At 37.4% G+C, this 22,616-nt stretch overlaps 1 protein-coding gene and 1 long non-coding RNA gene across 2 annotated transcripts in view; both read right to left on the bottom strand.

The window, feature by feature from the left end:
• The window catches only part of HFM1 (helicase for meiosis 1), a 30,854-nt gene extending 22,796 nt beyond the window's left edge, over positions 1-8,058 (bottom strand). The window contains exons 1-8 of the mRNA XM_042873993.1: positions 7,988-8,058; positions 7,508-7,629; positions 6,082-6,394; positions 5,051-5,313; positions 4,044-4,091; positions 1,776-1,846; positions 937-1,069; positions 204-355 (exon numbers count right to left, since the gene is read on the bottom strand). Coding sequence (XP_042729927.1) covers positions 204-355; positions 937-1,069; positions 1,776-1,846; positions 4,044-4,091; positions 5,051-5,313; positions 6,082-6,394; positions 7,508-7,629; positions 7,988-8,058 — 1,173 coding nt within the window. The remainder of the gene's footprint in view (positions 1-203; positions 356-936; positions 1,070-1,775; positions 1,847-4,043; positions 4,092-5,050; positions 5,314-6,081; positions 6,395-7,507; positions 7,630-7,987) is intronic.
• Positions 8,059-13,571: 5,513 nt separating this feature from the next.
• Positions 13,572-15,733, bottom strand: LOC122180988. Its single transcript, XR_006179287.1, has 3 exons — positions 15,647-15,733; positions 14,758-14,791; positions 13,572-13,803 (listed from the first exon to the last, which is right to left on the bottom strand). It is a non-coding gene; the product is annotated as an uncharacterized LOC122180988 (long non-coding RNA).
• Positions 15,734-22,616: the final 6,883 nt, after the last annotated feature.

The raw sequence follows: 22,616 nt of genomic DNA, 5'->3' as shown, positions 1-22,616 counted from the left end.
CTGACATGCCGTTATATTATTTGCTGATATATGAAGCAAAAGCATGCAACAGCAGTTTACAGACAACTATAAAGATCATAACAATGTTCTGAAAATTGCTACTTTTTGTTGAAAAAAAATGAAAAGCAGACCTGGCAGCATATGATTGGTTGACCACTAAATCTGCTTATTCTCTTTCTGTAAGAACTTGAACTGAAACCTACAGGTGTTGTGATAATAATATGAGCATGATGTATTTCAAATAAATCGTCCACCACTGTATCTCCTGTCAGTTCCTTGCAGCTGAGTCCTATGGGTCCAAATTTTTCTTTCCAATCATCAAAACGTTGACTGCATAGAGCTTTTATTGGCGCCACTAAAAATAACATGAAATGATCAGTTACATCACGAACACCAGACCTTCAGCAGTACTGATACAAATTCTAAGTGCAGATGCGTTCACGAATTCTCCAATTTTCAGTTTCGTTCTCAAATCCATAACAGTAACAACAGGTTATCATACTCCTTGTGTGTAGATCAGTTTGGAGCTTTAGGCCAAGAACCATGGCTCTGTTGCCTTTGAACAACAGAAAGAATAGACAGAAAGCAACAGTATGAAACCTTTCCAGATAAGCAAATACAGAAAATGTATTCTCTTAAAGCAGCAGACAGGCACACAAAAGATACTGCTTAAATTCTGGCTCTGCCCACATGCATTTGATTTAGTTTCATTTGCTTAATTCTCTCCTTTTCATGTACATTTTGCCTCATAAGAGAACAAATTCTTTACAGGATTTTTATTTTTATCTGTATTAAGCTATGGTGGTCACTATATTTATACACTACTGTTACTTACATAACTTCAGTATTATTAAAGCACTCGATCTATACCTCCACACTCATAGAATGACAATTTTACTGCTGTCATCAAAATGCTCAAAGCTGCATAATACTTACTATAAACAACTTTAGTATTTAACCAAGGCAGCGGGACTTCCATAAGTAATCTGGTAATAGCTAGTTCAAACATTACAGTTTTTCCAGAGCCAGTTGGAGCACAAATCACAAAATTTCTGTCTGTATAAAGAAGCTGGGAAAGAACGGCATAGCAGTAAATATAACATAGCTATTGTACCTGTTCACACACTCCAAAAGAATTGTCTAGGTGAAAAGGACATACACACACACACACAAATATTACATTGATATACATAGTTCCATAGTGAATTTTGTATGAGGTGCAAAACTTGAATTAGAGCAAAATAAATGTGTTTGCTATACACCTGCCACACAAACAAGAAAAATGTTGCTTCTCTAAGGTTATTAATGCAAATCTACCATTCTGTGACAAGCACAAAAATGCCAGTAGCTTAAAAAATCGCTCTTAGAAGCTGTGATGAATGATGCTGGTGTTTCCCATAGAGTCGGATAAAATTTTTAAATGCTTTTAGAGACTGCTAAGACTGATTTCCCCTCTCCGCAATATGTCACAATCTCAAGTTATTTGCTTTTAAAAAAGCATACCTGATAAGAATAAAGGATGGGTAAAAGGCACTTTCCCAAACGGACATCCTTCACTAAAGTTCTCCTTTATACTCCTTCGAAAACCATTTAAAACCATTAGTGTAAGTACACACTGAGCAGAATCCTGCTTAACTACTTCAGGAAGAGATTCGAGATATCTTGTAGCTTTCAATTTCCTTTTCAGTTTTGAATATTAAAATTTCATTTACATTTATGCAATATGTTTATCTGCAAAGTACTACTTACAGCTGCAGCTAATGTTTCATACTTACATCATCCAAAGCTTTAGACTGTGCATAGTTAAAGTATGGAAACTCCTTAAAAATACACCTAAATTGGGTTGCTTGAGAGCATTAAGGAATTGAAAACAACAGAGTGAAAAGTTTAACATTTCTTTTAAAACTGTGAAACGGAGGCTTTTCTTGCAATTTAAATTCAAGTCTAAAATACATCACAGTTATAAAAAAGGAACTCATTAAATGATTCAGTAGCTTTGTTTAGATTTAGATACCAAGTATTTCACTTTACAAAGAAAATAAACCCAGCACCTATCTAAAAGATCTCAGGATTATACCACAAATCAAGAACCTCCTCCATAGAAGCATTATGGAAGTGCATGCAATTATGTCATGCGAAAGCATTTATAAGAGCAAGCAGAGCACTGCTGTTAAAAGTATTTGCAGTGTCAACTGCCACATTTCTGCTACATAACAAATGTAATTAACAAGCACAGTATTGTGTGCCCAGTTGTAAAGAAATCCACCTATGATATCTTAATGCTAATGGTGGTTTTAAAAGTATTTTCAATGGCTAATATTATGTATTTTTCAGACAAATATGTTCCTATCCATAATACAAGCAAGAGGAAGGAGAGCATTGTTTCATTATAGATCCAAATGAGCAAGTTGATCCTCGCCTGGACTTGCACTGAAGCCACACAAGCAGTCTAACCACAACCATCTGATCAGGCTGCAGGTGAATGCAAACACAGCTGGATGTAACACCAACAGCAACACCAACAATGAACAGCTGAGGAGTTAGATGAATGTTAAATCCATTTAAAAAGACTCAATAAAAACATAAAGAAAAAGGAAGAATTAAAATAAGAAATTAATTAAATTAAGAAAAAAAAAAAAGATTTCTTTTAAAGGCTTCTCTAAAATTACTCCCGTAAATAAATGACCCATTTTCAAAAGGATAAACATCAACCATCTGCAACAGGAAGCATCAGAACTACTGAACAGTTGCTTGTTTGGAATACTATGTCAGTTCTCTAACTGTTCACCTGAATTCAGTGGCTAATGTAGCCATTTACTCTTCATGATATTTAGCCTATCATTTGATATCTTACTAGCAACAAAATATTTAAGAGTGAAAAATGCAAAAAAGCAGTTTGTTATACCAATGTTAGTTACTTATGTTAAGGATTCAAAGCAGGAATAATAATAATTTGCATAAAATCTGCTTAAAATTAATGAATGGAAATATACCATATGCATACAAGACCAAATATCTGCACAAGACCAATGATCTGTAAGAAGTATGCCGGTCACTCTGAAAGTAATGCCTTCTATTTATTTCCACAGATAAAAGAGTGTGATAATGCCACCTGATTGAGCAAAAGCTACAAAATACTGTTTTTCAACGTAGACACCACCATCAGCTGTGCATTTTTGCCAGCCAAAAAGAAGAGCCCACATGCCATGCTTGTAAAAATGCACGAGTGGAGGCATTGTTGTTGCACTGCTGAAATGCAGCACCAACCACCTCACTGTGGTCACATCTGCTGTGTGGTCTCCATACACGTTCAGCTGGCATCAATGAATTTCAAAGGTTCGATTTTTTTCCACACGGAAACATTCAACGAACACCTTTGCTTCATACACACTTCCACATGGAAGGTCGTTCTGTCAGACTGCCCCTCTGCTGCCATCTGTCGTACAGCAACAAACTGAAACAGAATATTGGTGGGAAGGATCAACCTCTGCTGCGACACCACCGACATCCACCTCTGATATCATGGGCCACCATCATAAAATAGCAGGCTTTGCTTTCAGAGCAGCCCTCACATGTAAAGCCTGTTTTCTCTTGAGAATTTGGGGCAAGAAGTAGGATTCATTTTTCCTAATAACTCTAAATACTGATTTACTTTTTTATTTATTTAAAATATTAGAGATAATGTATGTTTATGTGTGTCAGCATATATAATGTAGCCTTAAAAATATATTCTGCAAACTAAAATTTTCACATTTTTCATTTTAAAAATAAGTTGCTCTGAGGATAAAATGTGAACATTTGAAATAAGAGCCAATTTGCTTAGCAATGAATATGTTTATTATAAATTGTCCTATTTTCACTCTAGCTTAGGAAATCCCAGGCATAAACACCCATTCATCATTTGATTCCCCCTGGTACTAAGTTGCAATTCAAAACTATTGCAGAGTAATGCATGAGTTCCTATGGCTGCAAATTAAACCTGTAATTTTGTAGACATAGAAGCATTGTAGATCAGTAGACCAGATACAACAGATAAAAGATACGTATTTCTGTAACAGCCCTCAAAATTTCCAAGCTTCTTCCCGTAGTTCCTAAATAAAAGTAGATACATTTATAAAACCAGATTTCATTATTTTCAACCAATAGCCATGAAATCCTGACTCTAAGCTATGCATTTTGTGAGGTGCTGCAAGGCTGTATGGAACAAGGAACAGGTGACACAGAAGGAGCTGACAGGACACAGAGGACAGAAGCCTATCATCTGAAAGAATCACTTTGTAGCCCTTTGCTGAACTCTGGTTCCAGGGTGTCTAGCTTGTATCAGAGAGCTAAATCTGAATGCAGTACCTACACATCTGAGAAGCGAGTTAAAAGTCATGTAAATGTGCTGAGAAGAAGGGGAGAATCCACTTCATCCATATTTATTTCCTGACATTGATTTATTTATTTATTTATTTATTTCCTAGTCAGCCCATTCCACAGGGATTCCTCCTTCCTCAGGGCAGGACTTGGCTTTTTACCCCACTGAATTTCACCAGGTCCCTGCTGGTCCCTCCTCCACGGATGGGTCTCTCTGAAGAGCAGCCTGGCTCTCAGGTGCGCTCACTGGTGTCCACCCCCATTTAATGACATTAATAATTCCTCAAGCTCACTGCACCACTTCCCCAGGTCACTGAGAGGGATGTTGTGCAGCCCAAGTGCCAGGACAAAGCCCTGCTTCTGCACTGGAGGCAGGCATACGAGCAGAGCACAACCCACTAACCTGCCTCTCTCAGCCAACCATTTTGTAACACACTTGTAATGGATTTGTAACTCACTCAGACCTTAATATCCTGATCTAGATGCAAAACCATTGCAGAAAACAGTGTTCCTCAACTCTAAGATCCCACAAAAACCCTTGCTGAACTCAGTGACATGTAGTGCTCTCATCTTATCCTCTCATAGTTGACTAGTGTCTAGTAACTCAGCGCAGCAAGCAATCAGACAGGAAGCCATTCCTGGCCAGCCTCCAAATTTCTCTTCCTACTTTCAATAGAACAATAATAATTACCTGTCATATCCAGAATCTTTGAAGCACTGGACAATGATTTTATTTTAATTCCAATTTTAGATGCCATGTCCCCATCATTTACCCTACGTAGGGTAAAACCTGAGTCTGTAGTTACTGGAAGCTGATGATTTTCTCTCCACGTATTTTTTTTCACTTCTGTCACGTTTTCACTCGTATTAAAGTGAGTAACAAATTCTTTCACATCCATTGAACTATCTTTAAATTCTGTATTTTTATAAATACAATCAGGCATTTTAAATAAGCTGCAAAAGATGCAGGATTTTTATTACCATGTTGTATGTTAAATAGTTTCTCCAATATTTGAAAAATAAGCATATTTATATTAGAAACACAACTAAAATGTTACAATAATAAGAAAAGTTTGTATCTAGTTTTATTGGATCTGACATTCCTCTACATGAAGAAGACTCCTTTCAGGGTACATTTTAACTTCAATTTCATTTCAGAAAGAATCTGAAAAAAAAGTGAACTCCTTGTCCAGATGCATTCTGAATCCCAATAGTACATTAACTGCCAATCTCTGCATAATTAGAAAAAAAGAAAAAAAGAAAAAAAAAAAAAAAGACAGAGAGAGAGAGACATACGAGGTTCAAGGACTGAGAAGAACTGGGCATAGGAGAGGTGCTTATCTGTAAAACCTCATCTCCTAGGCAGCACTGAAATCGTGCTGTGAACTGTTAAAGATATTCCTCTCTGATCTGTCGTCTTGCTCTTCACAATAGATAATGAATTTGAAATGGTATTTTCAATAACCTGTCCTATCTAAAAAATTATTAACATTAATAAAACAACAACATGCTTATCTTCCTCATAGAAGAGCCTGAACTCAGGACACATTTAATTACAGTACTAAAATACTGCCAAAAGGAAACTTTTTTTTCTTTACACTGAAAGGATTTAATGTCTGGAGCCCTGTTGAAGTACGCAGAGGATCAAAAACTCTGCATTTGAGAAACAGACCTAAAACAATCCTACAATCGCTGAGTTATCAGAACTGACTGCAAACGTACCTCTTTCGAAATGCTGAGTGAACGCTCTCATCATCACCAATTTCTGGAAAGTTGGTTAATATTTTAGTCTGTGAGAAATCTGAATCGGGCTGCTGAAAAATCTCTGTTCCTATTTTATATTTAGCTTGATTGGGAGAGAGAGACATTGAAGCCATTTCCCGACTTCCATGCTTTTTTGTTCTTTCTCCTACACATAACTGGAACATTTCTTTTTCAGAGGCTATGCCAAAATGAGTAGGTGCTGGTGATTTGTCATTTACTTCCTCAGTGTTACTCTTACATTGTTGTATGAACTTTTGGTTCTTTACCCCTCCTAGAATAGACAAGAATATTCATTCATATTCCTATTTATACTCATTTCCTTAAACATCTTCCAGATAAAAATCAGTCAACTTCACATTTATTACATGAACTTACCCTCCTACTTTATTGCAAGAACTCTCTGCATTTTATGACTCATTCTGACAAATACATCTCCTGACAGTTAAAAATTAGGGCCACTTTCCTTGTTTGTTATTTAAAATAATGGAATAAAGCCACTCCTGAGCACTACAAAGTAGATGAAAATTACTTCCAGACACATATTTCACTTTAATCCCAGAAATTTGTGAAATGGAAAACTGTTACTGTGCCTCAACACGTAGACAATCTGTTTTAAAAAACGATTCAATGACTAGACTCGAAGTACCTGCTAAGAACAGCTGTGAGATAAGACCTGAGATCTCAACAGCCAAAATTCCTAATGAAGTCAAGTCATCTTATTTATGATTTGTACACATAGCTCTTGGTGGAAGCAGTGTCCTGATCTGAGTGACTTTACAAGCATTCTCATTCTCTATACTCAGCAAAAGAGGCAATAGCAGAAATGAACAATTGAATGCAAAAAGATTAAAGGATAGCTGTATTACACAGCCTTCATTTTGACCTGCTAATCCTTTAACAACAACCAGGTTCTAATTTATTTATTTATTTGTTTAGACTTCTGAGCATGAATGTGGGAAAGTAAAAGAGGAGGGAGAGTGAGAGGACAGCAAGAGAAGAAAAAAAAGGGAAGAGGAAAATACAAGGGGGGAGAAAAGTTAGGTTCATACAAATCTGTGTCTTGGGTGGGAGAAGGTCAACAGGTTCACGTGCTGCATTATTCTTGTAGTTGCTTCCCACCTTTCCATGAAGCACCGTAACACAAAACAAAATAGCTTACTCCTTCCATCGCCCACTTCTGCACAGTGAACTTGCAGGCTGTATGTGTACAAAGGGAACTAGGCCAAACCTTTCCTATAACCAGGACCATTCCTCTGAACTAAAATATGTTTGCATTTGCATACATACAATACTCAATAATTCACTGCATTAGAAGAAAGAGGAGGAATTGTATGTCAAGTTAATTATCTGTCAAGTCATTTAAAAGGAATGCCAAATATTTTACCCATGCAACTGCTGGCTGTGTTTTTTTCAAGCTCCCTCTGTAACTCCTCTGCAGGTGGAATTTCATCAATTGCTGGAGCAGGTGCAATCCACCAAATGTTTGACTTGTTATTTTCTAGATCTCTATCATAAAAAATGCAAGGAAAAACCATTCTTAAAGCAACACCTAGATTAAAACAACCGTTTCTCCTGCTAAAAAACTTTTAAACTCATGTGATTTTTAATCACAGTAAATTTAAGAGGCAAAAATTCAGCTAAATTCTTCTTACACTCAGAAGATACACCTGCATTATCCAAATCTTGTTAGCTAACCTGAGAAAAATATTTGAAAGTATGAGTTCCTGGAACCATGAAATTTCTAGCCTCAGATTTCTATTAAGAAGTGGAAATGGAAGTTACATTTCAAAAATCTGCTGCTAAGCAATTCACAGTCTGGAAATACTTGGGAAACAATTATATGTATTTAACTGTAAATATTTACCTTTTGTTTGTATCTGGTCTTTCATAAAATAAATTATCCAGTGAAAAAACCTCGTCCACAGAGCTGAACATTTTTAGATTGAATGTTAATCTCTAGACCTGTAAAAGGCAGTACAAGTAACTGAAATTAGGTTTCTAGAACTGGGCCTGTACAAGGAACATGCATTTCACCAGAGATACATGTGCCAATATTTCATCTCTAAATTTACTTTTGCTTTTAGAGATCTTGTCTGAACCCTTAATGAGGCTTCATAAAGAGAATCTCCCTCATGACATAATATAGATCCTATCAACTATGACCAAAACATCCTTTAGGACAGTACTTCAAACAACCTTCACCTTACCATGTGTCAGTAGGAAATAACTGGTTAATACTGACGATCCAGGTAGAGCTTTCTCTATCTCATTTTTAAAACTAATGCTGAAATTTGTTTAGACATTTGCAGACTCATTCTTTTCTCGGACTGTTTCCATTTTGATGGAAAAAAAAATACAACATTTACCACTGGAACAGACCGTCAATTTTACAAAATAAATGAATGGCTCTATTATTTTAAGTACATATATATTATTTCACAAGTGAATCAGACTTCTTTTTCACTTATAAGCAAGATACTCACCTGGTTAACTGGACTGTGGGCCCAATTCCTTAATGAGATTTGTTAGAAAACAGCAGAATCACAATTCACAAATTGTTTTTAAAACATACATTAATAAAAGTATCATACTGTTAGTACCACCTCTAGGCACTATGCTATGTTTACATGTTGCGTTGAAAAGTTCCATTGCTCTTTATTTTGCTTAAGGATGGACTGAAAAAGCAAAGATCTCACTAGAAGAATAGCACAGAAATGATCTTATGAGTCAAAACTTTAGGTTCACTTATACTTAGTAAAATAGCAAATCAACTTTAACAATTTAGAAATGCCAATTTAAGACAACTCTGATAATAAAATAACAAAGCAAACATACCTTCTTTGCCTATAAAGACAAACTAAAGATGATGATCTTTGTTGGTTCTTTTTTGCTCCAGCATCTCATTATAGTAACATAAAAAAAAATAAAAAAATCTTACAATGCTTTGCAAATAGAATTCAGGTTCACTTAATTACTGTGTACTGTCACTTGTGAATGTAAATTAAAAAGATATATTTTCCTTCCACAGAAGCTGCAAAACTTCAAATACTCCATAAAAATCTTTCAAATTTAAAACAGAAAACATTTCACAATATGAGCAGAATATTGAGTGTATAATCATAACTGTGACTACAGTGATTTAGATTCCAGAATTTCAAACAAGAAACCTGTCAATGCCCCCACCGCATTCCTTTTCAGTGCAAACCTGCAACATTTCTGTAAACCTCTGTCATTCCCCAACACTGGGTTTTGCCATTTCTTCCAGCAGCAGCGGCATTAGAAATCATAGTAATGTAACAAGACAGGCTAATTTTGCCACCATTCTGTGGCATATGCAATGCCAGTAATCAAAAGCAGGAGTTGTCTCTTTGGGTATAAGGGCAGCATAAAGCATCCAATAGTGCCACCAAGCTGCATTCAATCAGTGAAGGGCCACTGAAGAAATAAGCACCTCTCCATCAGCTCCACCGAGCTGCAAACACGGCTGAGCAGTATTAAATGGTTTTCATGCATAAAGTACAGAATGTGCAAGCCAAGGTTGTGCAACACCATCTGAACACTTTTTCTGTATGCTTCCCACCTTTGAGTAGTCTTTGTTATTCACATTAGTTAAACTCCAAGGCGCTCCAGGCTCCCTCTCTACACAGCCTTCATTCTTTGACTGGCTCTGTTAACTCCAATTGCTCAGTGACTCAAAATGATACACATTGAGGGGAAAACCCTGGCTCACCGCTCCTTTATGTGTTGCTGTATTCACACATCTGCTCACTGCCTGACCGTCAGGATATCTCCACAAGAATCCTGAGCCAAGAAATTGTGAAAAGTTTCTCAGATTCTTATGTGCAATAAACCAAAAAACCAAAACCAAACAAAACCAAGGAGGCCTCAACACTTAATGCTGTCAGTTAGCACAGGGAAAAAACACTCAAGATGGCAAAACAAAGATGTGCAGGTGTCTGCAGGAGCACCACCAAGTATTGATTCACTTACAAAGGGACACGTGCCAACTCCTGTAAGCAAAGACCTTTTTGTGTATCTGCTTAAAGAAATAGCTTTCTACAGACACATGGGATTTTCTTCTGTTTTGAAGCTGCGCTGCTCTTTATTTCCCCCTAAGCCTCAGTGCCTGCCTCAGCCGGCCGCCTTCACCTCAGCGAATTCTCCAGGGGGCGCCAATGGAAGGTCCCCACCTGCAGGGACGCCGACCTAAACAAACGTTCGTGGTCGCTCCCAGCCGTGCGAGGTGCCCTTGGGCTGGAGGCAGGGGTCATCCGCACCTGCCAGGCTCACTCCCCGCTCCCACAAGGCCGAGGCCTCCCTCTGCTCTCCTCCCTCGACCGAGGAGGGCGAAGCTGTCAGCGCTCCTCCCGTCACCCCCGCACAAAATGGCGGCGGCGGTGAGGGAGAAGCGGTGATGGAGCGCGCTCGCTTCCCCTCAGCCCGCTGCGGTCAGAGCTCCATGCACGCGCTCCGCGCTGCGGATGCCAGATTTAGGGCTTGGCCAAACACGGACTTACCTGAAATTATTCTGTTGTCGGAAAGCCCTTCCTAGTTTTTACCCTGACACAAATCAGCATAGGAGGCTGATATCGTGTGACTGCATTATTGAAAGGGTTCCTACAGGAGGGAGAAATGAATACACTGGAAATACTGCTCCTTAAAATATTTTCTAGTGGATTTCCGAAAAATTGTGTAGATACATTCTTGCTGCTGCATTAGAGCAGCAAAGGTGCCTCAGACAAATTACATGCACTGAACCAGCACCATGTGAAGGATTTGTGAAATGCAGAAGTGGGTTGCTATTATTCTCCCCCAGAAATGCTGGAGCTTGCAGTTCAGGACTTGCCGTTAGAGCACAGCTTCCAAACAAGTCAATTTAAAATAAATTGCAGAACTGTCTCAGAAAGACTCAATTTTGAGCTGGTTCAAAGCTTCGTGCCATTCAACAAATACTATAGAGGCAGCAACTGTAAATATGTATTTCCTCATACATAAATAGATGAAAAGGAGACATAAGATTTTCTCAAATATTGATTGATTTTAACATAAATAATTTTTATTTAAGCAACTTTTTTGTTTCACTTTCTTGAAAATATTAATTTTTAACTTTCGATTTCAGATTTGTAGACATCGTTTACATATGTATATTCTCTAGTGCTGTGGAAGTGCCTGGTCAATTGAAAGTGTGCAGGAAAGGCTATATTCATTTTTACAATTCTTTGTATAGGATTTTTTTTTCCCCCCCTTTATTATTACTTCTGATTGCCGATTATTTGACTCACATCAAAACTCTTTAATATTACAGTATTCCAAAGCTGGCACCACGTGTAGATGCTTTCATCCACCTCTCATCTAATGACTGGGCAAAGAGCCAAGGGCAAGAAACACTTCGTTCCTACTTCCAACATGACAGGATTTTGGCCAGCACAGAGAAACAAAAGATTTTATGATAAACAGCTTAGAATGCAAACAAGATTGCTGATGAACACATTGTCTGAAATTAAATTCTGAAACCACCAGAATTATTCACTAGTTTATATAACAATGGGAACGTTTTTGAGGACTACTCATTGTATTCTTGCAATAAATTCTGAAACCAGAAAACATTTTTACTTCTTACTATTAAAGAATGCCTGCTTCAATTCTGGCCTCAGGCAAGTTTCCATCTTAGTTCACAACATCTGCTTTTATCTGACCAGACTTTAAAAGTTTAAAGCGATAATACAAACAGTTCATTTTTAAAGCTATTTTTTCTTCGATTCCCTTCCCTAGGTGACATCTCCCTCAACACACATACACAAATCACATAAAATATATAGCAAAGCAGTCTCTCAACAGCTCTGAGACAGTTTAATTTTTGATTTCCCTCAAGCCTAACATCTGATCTGCCATATGCTTTGAGTCTTTCCAGCTCATAGAGATACATACTAAGCCATAAACCTCCATATTCTGGAGAATGCAACTAAAAAAAATCGTGACCACCAGACATTGGTCAGTGATCCATATGATAACAGAGTAATCCTCACACTAAACACAAATTTGTTAGAAGCATCAGTTTTCTCCAGAACTTACAAAGTGAACAGATCAATTAAGAACAAATTAAAAGCAGAAAAACAACGAGACCTAAGAATGACAGTTGCCAGTATCCTATCTTAGTTTCCTTTGTCCAGCTTTATCCACAATTTCAAGGACGTGACAGCATAAACACTGGTCTCTAAAAAGTGCCTCCCCTCATAGCAAATCACTGTGAAATATCAGAAGGTCTTCAAATCACATACAAACCTTATGATTTTGTACCATGTGCTTGAGATTGTGGCAATGACTCGTTTATTAAAGAAATCATAGTAAAACTTAAGAATTTAAAAAATATCTGCAGTTGTAACATTCTTTTCAGTCAAAACCAGGCAATAAAAATATAGCACAAACTAGGTTGCCTAGTTGAGGAAAAGCAGGGGTGAATTTCTTCTGTTTTGTCCTGCTGACTAGCACTTACTTGGCCCTGTTGTCGCACCCCTGCAGAAACTTAAACATGTAAGTAACTTGACTCATGGAAACTAAAGTTACTCATGTGCATAAGCGTTTGCAAGATTGGGTCTTAAGAGAGCTAAACGCAGCTTCCCCTGGAAGCTGGCAGTGCTGCCCTGCATGTCAGCCAGAGGGGATCTCCCAGACTGATACACGGCGCTGCTCCCCTGGGTCCCACTGAGCAGGCTGTTAGTGCCTTGCCCCTAACATATGCTTTCCCAGGAAGTGTAGGTCTTGAACTTTGATTTTTATGCGGCTAAATATATTTAGCATATGGTTTTTCACAATGAGTTGGGTGAAATATTTTTTATTCCTGTACTTCTTTACCTTCGTTCCCTGTTTTTACTTTCTCATCCATACATTTTTTCAGACATGAACTTCTCCTACAAAAGCTGTCAAGCAGACTAGCCACCAAGGACCGTTTTTATTATGTATAGTATTTGTATCTTACTTCTAATTAACAAAAGAACCACATTCCATATTTAGAACTCCACCCTGAACAAATCTCATCATGTACAAATGTCATATCACTCAGTGTTTAGAGAGTAGCAATTTTGCACACAGAAGAGATAATACTGAGAATAGATCTTATGGTTCACAGAGCTGATACTCTGTAGTTTTTGTATGTTTAATCTGTTGGCTCAGTTGATAACACGAGGTACAGACAGAGGAAATAAAATGAGATCAGTGCTGTGGGAGCATGTTTCATCAGTGTGCACTCGCTAGGAGGCAAGTCATTGCTGCTTCCCTTAACATATGTGGAATCTCCCATTGATAAAGTCCAGGTGGATTCAGATTTTTAATAAATAGCAAATAAAGCTGAAAGTTGTATCTGCAACTGTTTTGGAAAACAACTGCTATTTTCATCTTGTCATTTCCAACAATCTGCTATCTTTTTATTTTTTTTTTAAATATGAGGACGGAGACTACAAAAATTTGTTGCAGTCAGAGCTTAATAGAAGCAAAAAGTATAAAAACCCCTCAATTTATTAGCTTTTTGCTCTAAATTGTTGTGGATCAATGATATATTGATCTATGTAACATCTGGATGCTGAATTCTCTGATGGTTTGTTCACTGTCACAAAATCCTGTCAGCATTTCTTGTTTTGCACTGGAGACTATGGTATTCCATTGGGAAGAATGATTCAGAAGATCCTGAAAAGTAATACATCCGTATGTTTCTTCTTTTTCTCTAATGTATTATAAAATGTACAGATTCTCCTTCTGGAATAATTTTATCATTTGTAAAAAACAGAAGCACTTTTAACAAAAATAACATCATGAATACTCTTAAGTTCTACAGTAAGATCCCCGTTCCTGCACAAAACTTAAGTCATATTTGATTTTTGCAGTGTGAACCTATTCATAATTTTATCAAATTGGTTCCCTGCGAAATAGCCTATTTTGCTCATGTTTTGAAGTAGTGTGAACTGTTTATGGATTTTCAGCTTCAATTATGAAAACAAACAGAGCAATCTTCAAAGATCAATCCAAATCACCAGGTAAAGGAGAATTTTGAAAATTACATCCAGTCTTCCAAGTCTTTAGTTCTACACCTATTCCCAAACACCACCTGCAGAACAGTTAACTGTGAGTTCAGATTATAACCAAAAGCTTGCTAACTTGCAGCTGCTAATTAAACTGGCAAAAAAAACCCAGCCCAAGAACTATGGAAAGAAGTCGCCCACAAAGTCAGTCAGGATATGCAGGAAAATAAGGGAAATAAGATCTTACCTTGGAAAAGTTGCTCATACAAACATTTTAACATCACTGAGACATTTGTCAGTGTTAAAGGAACAGTTTTGAAAATATGAGTCTAATAAAAAATGAATACATATGTTGTTTTTCACATGGCATTTTTATTTATCACATGAGTTTCTGTTTAATGAGATTTTTTTTTTTTTTTATTTGACATATAATGGCATCTGGAATAGACCAGAGGTAAGGAGACCTCCATCCTTGGTGTGACATTCTGGCCACTTAGTCATCTGTATGTCTGATTCCTTCTCTTGAAAAAAAATTATGTTTGTCATTCTGTGTCCATTCCATTTTCTCTAGGGAAAAAAAAAAAAAAAAAACACACCAAAAAGACAGCAAGTAGGTACTGACCTCTTCAAGATATTCATCCACACTCCATTGCCTTCTGAAAATAAACACAAATACAAAGATTCCTAGAGAAGCTGTTTCTACTCTCTCCTTTCCTTCCTTGATCCCATTCCCTTAGTAAGCTCGATTTGATTAAGTTCTTGAAACACACAGACTGTGTTTAAAGAATCAACATGATGCATGTGTAAGGTGAAATGCATTCAGCCTGTATGATTAACAGCTTGACGTAGTCAGGTCAAAGACACATATGTATTCAAGATAATTCTGATAGTTCTTACCATCTTTCCTGAGGTGACAGTCTGCTTACTCAGTTATTTCTAATAATCTTCTGTGCTGTAGCTGTGCAGTGCATTTTAAGTTAGACAGCAACAATGTGCCAATTAAGTTTCTGCAGAGTATGTCATCAGAACGCACTACAGATCCTTAGCTTTTTCAAACTAGGTCCGTGTATACAGATTTTGTTTGATCTCTGTTCCATGTCAGCCTGGTTTTGAAACAAACTGCAACTAGAAGATAGTTCTTTATGATATGTTAGTTATCAAGAATGTAATCTATACTGATAGAGTGAGAAAGAGTTCATGCATGAACTGTCACAATGTGGGCCTTTGAAAGGTGCAAGGAAGCCATACTGCTGTAAATGCAAAAAGAGGTTGACATTCTAGTGCACACAAGAATGGTGTAAGTATCTAATATTAAAGCATCTATTATATCATAGCTATTGGTCGCACTGACTTTCTTCTACATATCTATTGCACGAGTCTTGAAATCATTTGAACAGGATATTTTTCCCAGTTTAACCAAATGTGTATCTATTTAAATTTCAGTGATGTATATTTGGTTAGAAAATCTTCTTGAAATAAGTGTAGTTCAAAATTTGAAAATAGTGTCTTACATTCATATGCAGTGAGCTGTTCAGGTAATTCAGCTTTAAGCTATGGGACTTGAGGCAATTTCACCCGTTTTGACATATTATCTTCTGAAAAAAATAAGGTTATATGAGAAGCAGCAGAATTAAAAGCCTGAATACACTCACATTTAAGAAACTGTCCATCACCAGATGTGTTTATTCCAAGCAAAGTGCAGACTCCATATTGCAAGACGTCAGAAACAGGTATTGCATCAAACTGAACATGTTCTGGGAAAGTTCCAACTGAAAAGTAAAGGCAGTGACTGAAGCTTAGGGATTTCTCACCATCACAGAAACCTTTGAGTTCAAATTCCCTGTGTACTTTGGCACAAAATGTTGAAGATGGTTTACATGCACTCAGCTTAGCCTCAAAGTAACACAACAGCTTTGGTGACAGTGGAGAGTCAGAGATAGCAACATGTTGCAAAGGAGGAGAACTTCTGTCAAACTACATTTATTGATAAAAATGGAAGAGGCAGCAAAGAACACTGTTGAAAAATGCAGTATGCCGACACACTACCAAAAGAAACAGAGCTAGAAATGAAACACTTTTATAACAAGCTGACTACTGACAACGATACAGAAAGTAGGTGACAGCATTTCAAAGTCAAGACATTCTACATACTTGTTGATGTGTTTACAACATAGATGAAAGAGCAGTTTCAAGATTTCACAGAGAAATGCAGGCTGACACATTGACATTGATAAAGTTTTTAAAACATCTTCTTATATAAAACCATGAAGAAAACTTTGCAATGTGCATATTTAGTCCAGATAGTCACTAATCAGTCCTGACACTTCTTAATTCAAGCTATATAAATTTACTATTGTTATTATTTTTTTTTTTTTAAGATACAAAGAAGGGGACATGTTTAAATAAAGATGAAATGGTCAGTGGATTGAAGACTGTAATTATGGAAGAACAGAGGATGTCATAACACTCCACACTGACAGCTTTGTCAGCCTTCTTCTGAAGGTGTTTTATATGTTTTCTATTGGAATAGTCTATTGAAAATTGAAAGCCTTAGCTTTCGATTCTGGGGAAGATTTGGGAACTTAAAGAAACAAACAAGTTCCTACAAAGCATAGTCGTCTTCTCCATTCCCATTTTTTCCAGACAACATTGTTACCACAGCACTCACTGAAGAATTCTTCCTTTTGTGTAAAGCAATTTAAGCACACATCTCCCACTTTAAGTGAGAATTCTTAGGCACTCAGTTACTAGGTTTTGTGGTCCAGGTTTGCTTCATCTCTCTGTGGTAAAACTGCCCAAAATGGTATGGAATAATTAAACCTTATGTAGGAAGAGTGTGTATGTGGAAGCATGAGGAAAGTCACCTGAGGATTGGGAGGCTCCTCCAGCCAAGCCACAGCATTCCCCTAGGCTATGAGAGAATACAGTCTTGTGCTCACTTGTCCAAATATTTAATTCATGCAAAAGAGCCCAACCAGATACCCACTGTAATTAAGCAAAGTAGGTCTAGTGACATTTGGTTCACATTCGCAAGGAGAAACAAAGGGTCAAATCAATATTTAAGAGTGGAAAATTTGATCACATTCTAATAACTCTAAATTTCAGGAGCAGGTTCTATGTAACTTTAAAAACTGTTTAAAGTATGATGAAAGAAATGGAAAATTAAGAACTACCTTAACAAAATGCTTTTGGAACTCATACTAACTTACAAAAATTAGTAAGATCAAGTAAACTGCTGTTGTAGCACTGCCAACATATATATAAAAAGAAAATCTATCATCTGTCAGTGTCACCTTGTTTTATCTTGTTTTTCTCTTGGCTTTTGCAGAGCCAGAGTTGTAAGACCAAGGAGGCCATGTTAATCTCCAACAAGAGCCCCTGTGTGTAAAAACTCAGAAAATTTCATCAAGTCACCACCTTTTAAGAACAACTTTTCCTTTTCTCTCCACTCTTTCTTGTTTTCTCCAAAGCATGACCTTTGGACTGTATTCATGGTCTGTACATTGACTTTGGAAGTGGGGGGATTTGAGACAGAAATATTTCCTCAGGCAGTAGAAGTGGCAACAGCAGGAGTACCAGGGAGAACAAAGCATTAGGATAAATCTCCTCTAAAAAAATAAAATAAAAATAAATACAACACAGTGTTAAGCTATTCCTCCCAGCTACTACATACCACAGGGAAGAATCTTAATCACCAGCACATAAGGCATACAATATAGACCTTCAGGAACTTAAGACTGAACTTACATAAACCTACATTAGCCATTAGAAATAACAGTCATTAAAAAAAATTGAGTGTGAGAAAGAATTGCACTAAAGTGTTAAGGCATAAGGCTGGTGCTGATAAAATTTTAAAGCACTTATTTATGGTGTTGCCTATCAGCAAACTGCATCTGACAGCTCTGCTGCTCTCGTCTAGCTACTGCTTTCAGGAATGCCATAGGAAGGTAAAGAGAGACAAGGCAATTATTGTGATGGAGGCAAGATCTATCAGTAATAGTGTAACAGTAACAACTGTGCAATAAAACAGTGGACATCAGATCAGTGAAAGAGATTTACTCATTAGAAGAAAGGGAAAAAAGGAAGACCAGAGGGAAGGGCTCTGAGAGTGGCTGAGAGAGTCCTGGAGCAGGCATCCAGACAAAGAGGACAGGTAAGTAAGAGCTACTGAAATACTAAGGTCAGCAAAACCATGACTCGCATTAAAACAGAGGAAGGGAGCAATAAGAAGCATGTTTCCACTTAGAGTTGGTCAGAAAAGAGAGTTCTCCTCCTGGTAAAACTCAGATACCTCAGACTGTTTTGCTTTTAAAATACTTCAGTTGTTTCATGACTTTCATGTCATCAAAACCTTGGGCAAAGAAGCTGAACATTCTGATTATGGTGAAATTTCAACAGATCATGGCTTTGCTTCAAAAGCATTTCAGTGGTTTCTAATTCACTCATGAGAACCTTGTAGAAAAAAAAAAAGTATTCAAATGAGACTTTGAAGGTGCAGCATTCTTTTCTTGATTTCAGTTATATTTTTGCAACATCTACAATTTTCTTAGTTTCAGTCTCATAGTGGAAATCCTGGCAGTTATATATTACATATTTATACATTCCAGTCTTAAAAACAAGCCATCTTTTTACCACAATGATTTCCACAGCTATAGAGTACGTAGCATCTATTCCTGAAGCCACAGGTAGTTGAAATTTGCATGAAATGGTATTTTTATATCATATTTTGATATTATAGAAAAAACTGTTGGCCATGTGTTTGAAAAGGATTAAAAAAGCATTATCCCCCATTAAACTGGGGAGTGGGGCTTGCTACATACCAAATTTCTGTTGTGTATTCATGACATTTCAAATGAGTGCTGTTTTAAACATCAAAACCCACATGAAATATCTGTAGAAATATTGGAGAATAGAGAAAAAAAACCTGATACTAAACACCAAAGGAGGTACTGCATTTCATTACTATGATCGTTGCAATAAAGCAAGCTTTTAGGTTAATAATCTAGCAGTTCTTAGAAAAAAAAACAATATTTCCATCACACACAGCCAATTTCTCTGGCTTAAAATGAACTCCTTTCAAAGAAGTTAACAGTTAATATTGCTAAGGGATTTTTACCCTCTTGCTAAGCTGTCTAGTTCTAAAACACTGGCTGGAAATAGGACTTCAAGGCAGTAGAGGGAAGCATAAGCTGAGTTCAGGAGCTTTCTGTGATTCTGCATCCATTGAATCATTAGTACTTCTGAAACTCGAGAAAACTGGGTATTGTATAAAATAGCTGCAGGGAGCAGCTTCAGAACATTAAAATACAGTCCACAGGCAATCTTCTAAAAGAACTCCTCTTTCCATAGTTCTGTCCTCCTTTTTAATATTTCAAGCTAGATGCCTTAAGTGATATATGTATTACTTTCCTTTCAGTATGAAATCCCTATCTTTGATGGGCTGCTTTGGTCTCGGGGCCCCAGTGCTGCTGTCTGCTGGGGGCTCCACAAGCGCTTCTCAGCCTGCTGGGATTCAGCACACCTCAGCCAGGCCTGCTGGAGTGGCGTACGGCACAGCTTTCTTTGTATGTATTTCTTTGTTCCTCTGTGTAGGGCTATGAAACAGTTTTCTTAGGAGCTGCAACTCTTTGTTCTTGCATGGGTAGCTCTTCAGAACTGGAAGCGCAGTAGACAAATGGAAAACAACAAGTATGCTGTTGGTACTTTTCATTAATCAGTGAACAGAGGGTTTAACACTACTTCTGTTATGGTGAGCATACGAGCAGTAAATACAACATTGCCTATAACACTAAAGTAATATGAAATAAACGTGTAACAAGAGGAGCAGAAGCCTGGAGTTTTGGGGAAAGAAGAGGAGTTGACAGGTTTTAAAGGTTGGTTTTTATTTTTAAAATTCCAGAGGTTAGAGGCAAAGTTCCCTGGGGGTTAGAACTTTAAAAATAATGTAAGTGCTGGAAGTATAAAAGATGCAATAAGGAAAGGTTTCAAGCCAAGTCTGTTTTTCTGCTTATTTGTTCTGGGAGCGGATTTTCCTCTTTGGTCCTTTTCGCACCACTGATGCCAAAATATGGAAAACAGGAATACTGACAATGCAAAAAAAGCAAAACAAAATAAAACCCAACACCTAAATATTTTAAAATGAGGATCAATAGGTGGAATGTACCTAGAATTCATAGATTTTAAAAATGCATAAAACAGTACACTAATCAAGCAAGAGTCTTGTTTTCCCCAAATGACCTTTAACTTAAACAATTTAATTTCGCTGGAGCAGAACACAGACTTGAAACAGAGAAACGTTTGCTCATGGAAGGTGCACAGAAGAAATCTGCAGTATCTAAAGGATCACAGAAGTAACAACAGTGGAAAAGTGAAATTACAATTGCCTAGAAACAGTTTACGACAATGAAAACTTAGCTCTGTGCACTGATTAAAGAAAAAAAAAAAACAAGGGGAAGCAAGCTTGCATGCATGTTGTTAGATCATATTGAAAGTGACATAGTGCTAAAAGGATTCAGCCAAAGAAGTTGCACCAGTGTAAGGTAGGGCAGAATTGGGTTCTATCACATATATTATACATGCACTGCTTGTTCTCTTCTTCTGTTCTGTTTTATTCTGACCTAATAGTTGCCGCCCCCCCCTTGTCTGCAATGCGGACTTCATCCTTGATCCCAGATAGCTTCCTTTTCCTGTGTATTACTACTTTCATTGCTTTGTCCATCTGTTTTTCTACCAGTTTCATCCTCATTGTAATCTCCCATTAAGAAATCTATTGAAGCTATCATGAGATCTATTTGCATTCCTAATGTGAGATGTTTGTATTTTGACTTCATTGTTTCCCCATTATAAGCACACAGTAGACACTTTGAAATAAATCAGTTGAAGACAAATTTTAAGGTAAAAATAGACTTGTTTGTTTGTTTTTGTTTTTAAATCCTCAGCTATCCCCACAGGCTCTTCATTGATTTCAGGATCTATTCAAAGTTTCTTTCCTTTCCTCCATGGATTTTCTCCAGACTCCCCTTTTATCTAAAGGGTTTGACTTTCCATTCCACCTTTCCTTGGGAAGAAATTTTCATCAGAGTTCCGTGGGCACCAAACACTATCAAGTAAGGCTGTGTCACACACACAGTATGTACTGCTTTGCATTGCATATATACAAATAAGGTTAGCAGGGAATAAGTTCCCACTGGCCAGTACCATGCAAAAGTGCCCTGGGATAAACAAACCACTCACAACACAGAGTATCCTTAACTGTGACTGAGGGGTATATTTTTGGTAAAAGCAAAAGGAAATTGGGTTTTCAAAGCCAAGAGGAACTGTTTAGGACACAAAGCCTGTGGCTACAAGAAGATTGAATGTAGTAGGGATTGTGATGGAATAACCTCTCAGCCTTTCTTCTGGCATGAAAGACAGTGTTCATAGGGAAGTGGAGCATTGCAGTTGCCTTATTTCTTTGCTTTACTCATAAGACAGCTTGCTAAGTCGTGGGTTTCCGCAACAGCCTCAAGATTCTTGTAACTAGGACAAACATGAAGCCTTCACAGTTTTCCTCAGCAACTACCAAATTAACACCATAATCTTCTAGCAATTTTTCCCTGATTAGCACTATTTTCCATTCTGTCCTTTGTTAATTTTACTGACATTCTTTAAGAAACTGCAGCAAGCTGTTTTTGATGTCTAAAAAAATTTTAAATCCTTCCATCCAAAAAAATTTATTTTTGATCCTTCCATCTAATCCTACTCATTTCCAATTTCTTATGAAGCCTGTAGGATAATACCCATTTCTAAATGACTCCTTTTATTTTGCTAAAAATTCCATTTAGCAGAGGGACAGTAAAAACCAATGATCAGTATGAAAGCGAGCAACACTTGAGGAACGCACACAAGTGACAGTTTATTACCAAATTTGTACAAAACCAGTGACATCTCAACACCTTACTTGTATGGAGCATGTGTGGGTAGCCACATAGCTGACAATTCTGATGTACAACATATGATCATCATGATATGCTTCCTTTCAGGAACTCCATTTTTTTGGTAGACAAAAGAACTGAAGTACTCATTTTTGTGGTTTAACCTGGCTGGTAGTTACACACCACAGTGCCATGGGATGGCCGAGAGAATGGAAAAGGGGAAAAGGAGGAGAACTTATCAGCTGAGGTAAGGGCACTTCAACAATAAATATAAAAACAACACAACCAACCATTGAAAAAACCACCAAACCACAGCACACAAAAGGGGAAAAAACAACACAAAAACAAATGAGTAAGTGATGCGTTAGTAATTGATGCACAAGGCAATTGCTGACCTCCAGCCAAGCCACGTCCAAACAGGCCCCAAGCAGCAGCAGCAGCCACCCCTGCCACTGCCATATGGACAGGCACTCCTTCAGTAGGCTGAGGCCACCGGATCAGTTTCTGCCACGGCAGTGAGCTTACTGGCAGGGCAGTGTCAGAAGCAGAGAAGTCCTTGACTGGGTAC

The sequence above is a fragment of the Lagopus leucura genome, unplaced genomic scaffold (assembly GCF_019238085.1).
Source record: "Lagopus leucura isolate 7727_CA_CO unplaced genomic scaffold, USGS_WTPT01 Super-Scaffold_100009, whole genome shotgun sequence".
NCBI classification, from domain to species: Eukaryota; Metazoa; Chordata; class Aves; order Galliformes; family Phasianidae; genus Lagopus; species Lagopus leucura.
Note: the sequence above shows the minus strand (reverse complement) of the source record. Positions and strands in the feature narration are given on the sequence as shown.